Source organism: Oncorhynchus kisutch, linkage group LG27 (genome assembly GCF_002021735.2).
Source record: "Oncorhynchus kisutch isolate 150728-3 linkage group LG27, Okis_V2, whole genome shotgun sequence".
Lineage (NCBI taxonomy): Eukaryota > Metazoa > Chordata > Actinopteri > Salmoniformes > Salmonidae > Oncorhynchus > Oncorhynchus kisutch.
In genome coordinates, this window is record NC_034200.2 from 10,658,815 (window position 1) to 10,668,652 (window position 9,838).

The 9,838-nt window shown below is 45.2% G+C and overlaps 1 protein-coding gene across 1 annotated transcript; it reads left to right on the plus strand.

Annotated features, from left to right (window-relative positions):
- The first annotated feature begins 5,519 nt into the window (after window positions 1-5,519).
- Window positions 5,520-7,181, plus strand: LOC109872134 (C-X-C chemokine receptor type 4-like). The gene is made up of 2 exons (XM_020463251.2): window positions 5,520-5,614; window positions 5,797-7,181. Exons 1-2 carry the CDS (start codon window positions 5,600-5,602, stop codon window positions 6,901-6,903), a joined length of 1,122 nt encoding a protein of 373 aa, XP_020318840.1. The 5' UTR covers window positions 5,520-5,599; the 3' UTR covers window positions 6,904-7,181.
- Window positions 7,182-9,838: the final 2,657 nt, after the last annotated feature.

Consider the following 9,838-nt stretch of genomic DNA (forward strand, 5'->3'; position numbering starts at 1 on the left):
TCGAAAAACATGTCAAGACATGTCAAAAAATTGAAAACCTCCTTTCTGAATTTAAAAGTAATCCTCGAAGTAATCATATAGTTTTTCAAAAGTATCTGTAATCTGATAAATATTTTTGCTGGTAAACGTAACAGATTACAGTTACCGTTTCTTTTTGTAATCCGTTACTCCCATAATCTGCCTGCCATTCACCTGTCCAGCTTCTTCACATTGGTGCACTGAGCGCTGGTAAAGGAGAGTAGAAAATGAGCCACTTTGGACTGTTGGGATGTACCTCTTGTTTTGTCTCCCTTATATAGACTCATCTGAAATACAGGACTGGTGATAAGCAATAAGGTGGATGCCTACCAGGTGTTGGCTTGTATGTGAAGCACATGGGGATGTGTGAAACTTACTCTTCAGACTGAAGTGTCCCCACTTGCACCAGCAGATAGCTAGTGTATTGTGTGGTGTCGACTGGAAAGATCCTCCAGGTCACGTGCAAGCAAGGCAGAGGTCCTGGGTTCAACCCTGGTATGAGCTGAATCAGGATGTAGTAGCCCTACTTGATTAAAGACCAAGTCCATATTATGGCAAGAACAGCTCAAATAAGCAAAGAAAAATGACAGTGCTAGGATGAAACTGGCTCTCATGAGGACCGCCACAGGAAAGTAAGACCCAAAGTTACCTCTGCTGCAGAGGATAAGTTCATTAGAGTTACCAGCTTCAGAAATCAGCAATTAACTGCACCTCAGATTGCAGGCCAAATAAATGTTTCACAGAGTTCAAGTAAAAGACATATCTCAACATTAACTGTTCAGAGGAGACTGTATGAATCAGGCCTTTATGTTCGAATTGCTGCAAAGAAACCACTACTAAAGGACAGCAGTAAGAAGAAGAGACTTGCTTGGGCCACGAAACACGAGCATCAGTACTTGCTGAGCAAGCAGCGTGATGTCCTTTATATCTGTATCCACATGGCCAGTGTTTTCACACCAGAGCAGATAAAGAAGAAGAAGCCCGTTTATACCGCTAAAGAGATGGTATGGGATTTTGGCAATGAGGCCCTTTAATCTATACAGAACAAAAATATATCAAATGAAATAAAAATGTTATTTGTCACATGCGTCGACTACAACAGGTGTAGACCTTACAGTGAAATGGTAACGTGCAAAAGCCTTTAACCAACAATGCACTTTTAAGAAAAATAATTGTTAAAGTATTTACTAAAATAAACTGAAGTAAACAATAAATAATTCAATTGCAACAATAAAATAACAGTAGCAAAGGGGGTACCGGTACAGAATCAATGTGCGGGGCACAGAAATATGTACATGTAGGTAAAGTGACTATGCATAAATAATAAACTGAGAGTAGCAGCAACGCAAACAGTCCAGGTAGCCATTTGATTAGCTGTTCATTAGTCTTATGGTTTGGGTGTAGAAGCTGTTAAGAAGCCACATGTAAATTGTTTTATGAGCTGAATTTAAAGATCCCAGAAATTTCCCATACTCACAAAAAGCTTATTTCTCTCAAATTTGGGGTTGTTTACATCCCTCTTAGTGAGCCTTTCTCCTTTGATAAGGTAATCTATCCAGCTGACATGTATGGCATATCAAGAAGCTGATTAAACAGCATGACAGCTGCACCTTGCGCTGGGGACAATAAAAGGCCACTAAACTGTGCAGTTTTGTCACACAACACAATCTCTCAAGTTTTGAAAGAGAGTGCAATTTGCATGCTGACTGCAGGAATGTCCATCAGAGAGGTTGACAGAGAATGAAATGTTCATTTTGTCTACCATAAGCTGCCTCCAACGTCGTTTTAGAGAATTTGGCAGTACGTCCAACCGGCCTCACAACCGCAGACCACGTGTAACCATTCCAGCCCAGGACCTCCACAGTCGGCTTCTTCTTCTGCGGGATCGTCTGAGACCAGCGAGCCAGGCAGCTGATGAAAAGGTGGGTTTGCACAACCAAAAGAAATCTGCACAAAGTGTCAGAAACCAACTCATGGAAGCCCATCTGCGTGCTTGTCATCCTCACCAGGGTCTTGACTTGACTGCAGTTCGGCGTCGTAACTGACTTCAGTGGGCAAATTCTCACCTTCATTGGCCACTGGTACGCTGGAGAAGTGTGGTCTTCACGGATGAATCCCGGTTTCAACTGTACCGGGCAGATGGCAGACAGCATGGATAGCTTCATCTGGGCAAGCGGTTTCCTGATGTCAATGTTGCGAACAGAGTGCCCCATGGTGGTGGTGGAGTTATGGTATGGACAGGCATAAGCTACGGACAACGAACACAATTGCATTTAATCGATTTGATCTATTTGAATGCACAGAGATACCGTGACAAGATCCTGAGGCCCATTGTCGTGCCGTTCATCCGCCGCCATCACCTCCATGTTTCAGCATGATAATGCACGGCCCCATGTCGCAAGGATCTGGACACAATTCCTGGAATCTGAAAATGTCCCAGTTCCTCCATGGCCTGAGTACTCACCAGACATGTCACCCATTGAGCAAGTTTGGGATGCTCTGGATAAACATGTACAACAGTGTGTTCCAGTTCCCGCCAATAACCAGCAACTTCTCACAGACATTGAAGAGGAGTGGGACAACATTTCACAGGGCACAATCAACAGGCTGATCAACTGTATGCGAAGAAGAAGATGTGTGAAGCTGCATGAAGCAAACGGTCACACCCAGATGCTGACTGTTTTTCTGATCTATACCCCTACCTTGTTCTTAAAGCGATCTGTGACCTACAGATGCATACCTGTAATCTCAGTCATGTGAAATCCCTAGATTAGGGCCTAATGCATTCATTTCAGTTGACTAATTTCCTTATATGAAATGCAACTTAGTTGCATGTTGCATTTTTATATATTTTTTATTCAGTGTACTTCCCCAGAGTCAGATGAACGTGTGGATACTATTTTGTATGTCTCTGCGTTCAATATGGGCTTCATTGCCAAAATGGTGTACTATCCCCTTTAAGATGTAGCCCATCTCCGTCTGAATTTCCCAGGATTGTTCAGAGTCTCACCAACAGGAAAGTCTGTCTTGCATTGACGGAGGAGTTAACATTCTGTAGGCAGTAGACCAGTACACCCCCCCCCCACACACACACCCCCAAGCGTTTAGACCATCACTAGAGTGGTGCTGGGGGTTAGAAGGAGAGAGGAAAATAGAGGAGACGAGTGATGAGAAGAATGAGGGATTAAAATTGAGGGCATTTGTGTCTGTTTCAAAGCTGGATATACATATCTTTACAGGTGTGTATGCGTGTACGTGTCTGCATGTGTACAGGAGTGTCCGTGTGAGAGAGCTTTCCAGCTGTTTGCTTTTCCCAAATAGAGAGGGAGGAAGTCCTTCCTGTTATGAATACTCCATGACTAGAGGAGAATAATGTGTGTGTGTGTGTGTGTGTGTCACCAAACCCCTGACACATTAGCAGCTGCATGGGGTTTGGGAAGTGGTACGTTTTGGATGTGGGGTATGCCTTGTGCATCTGTGTGTGTGTGGCCGTGCGTGCATCCGTGTATGTGTGTGTGTGTGTGTGTGTGTGTGTGTGTGTGTGTGGCCGTGCGTGCATCCGTGTGTGTGTGTGTGTGGCCGTGCGTGCATCCGTGTATGTGTGTGTGTGTGTGGCCGTGCGTGCATCCGTGTATGTGTGTGGCCGTGCGTGCATCCGTGTATGTGTGTGTGTGTGTGTGTGGCCGTGCGTGCATCCGTGTATGTGTGTGTGTGTGTGTGGCCGTGCGTGCATCCGTGTATGTGGCTGAGGGGTGACTGATTCGGAATGGTTACTTGTTAGGGAGTGTTGACTTGTCTTCTCCTCTCTTCTTTCTGTTTTCTTCGCTCTTCCTCCATCTCTCCTCCAGGAAGCTCTGTTCTAATGCTGGGAGAGGCAGTCAACTTCCAGCTTCTGTTTCTACTGCTTCCATGTGTGTGTGGGAAGTGCTTGAGAGGCCCTGGGAAAACTGACTCTGCTCGTCACTCACCGAGCCACCCTCCCATGTAACCTACTTGGCTCTAAGTTGAAACGGCTCAGCTGGCCAGCAGCTGCAGCAATACTGTGAGTTCCCAACCTATTGTTCCCTACTGTTTCTTTCTACTACCTTTTATTTTACACCAACATCCGACTTGCTGTATGTGCAGAAATACCATTTTCTTGCTCCTCTGTTCTGGTGTGTGTGCGCATGCGTGCGCGCGTGTGTGTGTCCCTCGGGTGGTCTTTTAAACAGCTGAAGGTATGGAGCTAAACCAGCTGGTCACCAGCGCTGTCGTTGGAACAAGCTCCATGGCAACCCTGTTAGACCAGAAACACCTGCTCGCCTGTGTGTGTGTTCTGATTCAGTCCATGCCCATATACTGTAAGCGTTGTAGGCCTACAAGAGTCTGTGCTGCAGTAGTGTTCATATTCGTGTCTTAAGGCCTGATAACAATCCCCAAAAAAGGTATTTTCACTTCAGTCTTTTGGAGTCTACATGAGAGTGGGAGTTCTAAGAAAAGTGGAGTTCTAAGTACAGGAGGTCTTTAATTAGGCCTATGAGGAGAGGGAGATACAGTGTTGGTGATGGGAGGGAGAGAGGGGAGGGAGGGAGGGGGGGGGGGGGGGTATACACATTTAGGATCTTAATTCGACCACTGTGTCGATGGCAATTTTCTTGCAATGGAGGAAATTCAAACGTGTCGTCTATTCAAGGTTTAAAAATGCTTCTGAAGTTTGTAATTTCCACTTTGAAATGTCAGACTATTTGCCCTGATGCAAAATGTATCAACCCATACAAAACATAAATGATCATCCACATAACAATTCACATTTCCTGTTGCTGCAGGAGTATTTTCCTGCTGTAGCAAACTGGCTCAAATTAAGATCCTACTGTATAAGGGTGTGAGAGTGGTAAGGGCGGGGTGACACCTTCGTCAGTGTTGTCTGGGTCTGAGTCTATGTCTGCACAGGATATGCCTCACCTATAACGAACATCTATAATGCACTTCTTCATGGTGCCACTCATGCAGGACTGTTCTGATTCAGCTCTGTGTCAAAGGGACAAAGTGGTGCAAACACAAACTCGCTCTCCCTCAGTCTCAATTGATCTCACTCACACACAGCAGCTGTACCCTCGTCCATACAGACACGCTACAGCTGGGCGGTGAGAATGTGTTTATAACGTTTCCTCTCTCCTTTATGGTTTGACTGTCAATAGACAGCAACAGTGTTATATCATCATGCCATTGTCAACAATACTATTCTCACAGATTTGACATTAGGGGCCTAAACTGTAAACAAAGGCGCGCACACACACACATGCACACGCACACACACACACACACACAAACACACACACACACACACACATACACGCACACACTCAAATATCCTGCGATAGAGACACTTTCAGCACCTGACACCTCGAAAACAGGAAAAGCATTTCAGTAGGACACAGATGTGTGTGTGTGTGTGTGTGTTGGGGGCGGAGCATGGGTGGAAGAAGGGTAGGCTCAGCTATTTAACCTCACCGGGTACAGAACTTTACTCCATTTGGAGAAGAGAAAGACAGACGTGGCAGGAGAGAACAGAGGGAGAGACAAAAATATAGCTGTCTCCATCATGTCCTACTACGAGGTATGGCTTGTTTCAGCATTTAGGCCTGTTAACAAAACCTTTCTGGGACTTTGTATGGCTGTCGGCATTTGTCTTGGTTATCATGTTAATCACTAATCAGATTGTAGAATTGGTTCTTAAAATTGTGCACATTGTATTTTTTAAGTGTACTCAATTATCCTTCTCTCTCCCTCGCTCTGTAGCACTTTGTGATACCAGAATCGGATTATGACTACAATGACACGATTTCCGGTTTTGGTTCTGGCTTGGGCGATTTCGGCGCTGGTTTTGAGGAGCCATGTGACCGTGAACTGCTGAGCCCCAGCGTGCAGCGTGTCTTCATCCCGGTGGTGTACGGTTTCATCTTCACCCTGGGGATCACCGGGAATGGCCTGGTGGTGTTTGTACTGGGCTGCCAGCGGAAGGCCCACCTCAGCCTAACGGACCGCTACCGGCTGCACCTCTGCGCCGCCGACCTGCTCTTCGTGCTGGCGCTGCCCTTCTGGGCTGTGGACGCAGCACTAGGGGACTGGCGCTTTGGAGCAGTCACATGTGTCGGCGTGCACGTCATCTACACGGTGAACCTGTATGGCAGCGTGCTGATCCTGGCCTTCATCAGTCTGGACCGCTACCTGGCCGTGGTCAAAGCCACGGACACCAGCACCACACACATCCGGCAGCGGTTAGCTCACAGGTATGTGTACGCTGGTGCCTGGCTGCCGGCTGGTCTCCTCGCTTTCCCAGACATGGTGTTCGCTCGGACCCAGGAGGCAGGGGAAGGAGAGATGGTGTGTGCAAGGCTCTATCCGCCAGAGAACGCCCCACTGTGGGTGTCCCTGTTTCACCTTCAGACGGTGCTGGTGGGGCTGGTGGTGCCGGGCCTGGTTCTATTGGTGTGTTACTGTGTGATCGTGTCCAGGCTGACCCGCGGCCCTCTGGGAGGCCAGAGGCAGAAGAGGAGGGCGGTGCGGACCACTGTGGCTTTGGTTCTCTGTTTCTTCCTCTGCTGGCTGCCGTACTGCATTGGCATCACAGTGGATGCTCTCCTCCGTTTGGAGCTGATCCCGCGGGGCTGTACGTTGGAGTCAGGCCTGGGGTTGTGGTTAGCGGTGTCTGAGCCAATGGCGTACGCCCATTGCTGCTTGAACCCGCTGCTCTACGCCTTCCTGGGAGTGGGTTTCAAGAGTTCTGCTCGCCGCGCCCTCAGACTTACACGCATGTCCAGCCTGAAGATTCTCCCGCGTAGACGAACAGGTGCCACGACGTCCACAACGACAGAGTCAGAGTCATCTAGTCTGCACTCCAGCTAAGAAAGATATTAGTCTATAGCCTAATTGTGTGTGTGTGTGTGTGTGTGTGTGTGTGTGTGTGTGTGTGTGTGTGTGTGTGTGTGTGTGTGTGTGAGAGAGAGTAAGGAGAGTAAGACTGCTGGTCAGTTCTTTCTAATGTCTTGAGATTGTTTTGTAAATATTTTTTGCTTTGCCAGCATTCACTGTTGTTATTGTATGTATGTATGTATGTGTGTGTGTATGTATGCTTTTTTTAAACTTCTAACATGTTTGTAATAAAATGTAAAACAAAACCATGATTAATCTTTACTTGGTTCTCTCATTGAGTGGTGTTATGGTGTGTGTGTGTGTGTCAGAGAGAAAGAGAAAGAGAGATGAGGTGTATCTTTACGCTCTTGAAAGTGAAACAGATAAATCCCCGTGGTGCGGTTCGCCAGTCAAGCGCACTTAAAACATCCTGCTGTGTGTCTGGGCAGGGGAGGTAGTGGACATTTATTGTTTCTCCAGATGTTGTTATGGGAACTGTATACCCCCCACCCACACAGGTAAGGGGCTATTTGTGTGTGTCACATCCTGTTATTATCATCATGGCATTGCTGCCCCCCTACCCACACACATATATTCACATTGAAAATGAAATTGGCTGATGTTTTAGACCATAGCCACAGGAAGTAGGGGTGCTGAGGGGGCTACAGCACCCCCTGATAAATAATCCCAAAAAATAATACAGACAAAAGAAAAGTAGGAAAAAAATTATTTCTCACAAAAATTGATGCACTAGGCCGTTATTACTTTGTCAGCCCAAAACATCTCTGGTGGCCATGTTCAGACGTGTGACACTGGGCCAGGTGTGAGTGATTCATAACAGCAGAGGATTTTTTTGCATCTTAACAACAGAAAAATATTCCTGTGCGTGTGCGTGTGTGTATAGGGCAGCTGTTTTCAAACGAGGTGTCCCTGTTATGAAAATGTGGTTGCCGGAGAATTTCCAAAATCCTAGTAAAAAAAATAAATAATAATAATTATTATATATATATATATATATATATATATATATATATATAATTATTATTATTAGATTTTTTTACTAGGATTTTGGAAATTCTCCGGCAACCAATAAACCAATAAATTCATTAATAATCCTACAATGTGATTTTTTTTCTTCTAATTTTGTCTGTCATAGTTGAAGTGTACCTATGATGAAAATTACAGGCCTCTCTCATATTTTTAAGTGGGAGAACCTGACTAAATACTTTTTTGCCCCACTGTATGTGTGTATATATATATATGTATATATATATCATCTCTGTCTCTCAAAATCATTGTAAATGTGGATAACCTTAAAAATCTCAATGAAAATGATAAAAATCTTAAAGTTAAAATTCGACTAGAGAGAGTCCTTAGATCGTGGGAAAAGGCCGCACTTGACAGTTGCACTTTAATCATTACCACGGTGAATGGCTAGGCACGCTACGCTATGAAACCACAGACTATTGCAGAGATTTCGATATGACCGCCCACCGTTGATATGTTGAAAACAACGTGTGGGGAGGCAGAGGCTCAGAAACTCACATCAATACCTTTGTCATATAACACTGTGAAACTAAGAATTGATGCTATTGCTAGCAATCAGGAGGAAACTCTGGCTGAATGACTCAACATACCCCACCATATACTCTCCAAACGGATGTTCGCTGCGAGGGCCGAGATGCCATGCATTGTCTTTTGCTCGCTACATGTCGGGGGATGTTATTCACAAGGTCATATATTTCTGTCTCAGGGATGTTCAGTGTGCTGCGAGGCAATATTGACGAAAAACAAATTCCATGGGATTGAATGGTGGCTTTTGCACAGATGGAGCTCCATCTATCACGCGACGGCAGACAGGCCTCTGCACTCTAGTTATGAATGTGTCTCCCTCTGCCATATGAACGCATTGTATGATACACCCACTGAGCTATTATGAATACACCGAGAGCAACTGGCGGCAAAATAGTTGAGCGCAGAACTCGGAGATATGCAGCAGGTAACTTCAATTATGAACTACATAGCGCACGCAAAACTATGTGGAGAAATGAGATCAGAGCATGACAATATTCTATTTCACACCGAAGCTTGGTGGTTTTTGAGGGCAATGTTGGAAAGAGTTTTCGAATTGAGAGAGGAACTGTTGTAATTCGCAATGGATGTAAAAATAAAAAAAACTTTGTTGAATTTCTGTGTAATGAAAAGAAAATGTGTATCCTTGCATACTTAACAGAAATATTCGGGATACTGAATGAACTGAACGCAAGCATGCAGGGGAAATGCAAAAAGAAATCTACAGAATGAGTGACCAAATCAGCTAAATCCATTTGACTGTGATCTTGGCTCAGTTGACATGCCAGTGATGGGTTTGGATATCTGATCTTTAAGTATTATTAATCATGAGTTCTAATAGAGACATGAGAGGTGCCTTAGCCCAGGGTTTACACCAGGAGTTGTCTGTAAGAGGAAGGGTTATTGTGGGTGCAATTAAGCTTGGGAGTAGTTCCTCCATCTTAATCTTTTCTTTTTATTGGCCAGTCTGAGACATGGCTTTTTTTTCCCAACTCTGCTTAAAAGGCCAGCCTCCCTGAGTCACCTCTTCACCGTTGACATTGAGACCGGTGTTTTCGCGGGTACTATTTAATGAAGCTGACAGTTGAGGATTTGTGAGGCTTCTGTTTCTCAAACTAGACACTCTAATGTACTTGTCCTCTTGCTCAGTTGTGCACCGAGGCCTCCCACTACTCTTGCTATTCTGGTTGGAGCCAGTTTGCGCTGTTCTGTGAAGGGAGTAGTACATTGCGTTGTACGAGATCTACAGTTTCTTGGCAATTTCTCACATGGAATAGCCTTAATTTCTCAGAACAAGAATAGACTGACGAGTACTTCATTTCTAGCCATTTTGAGCCTGGAATTGAACCAACAAATG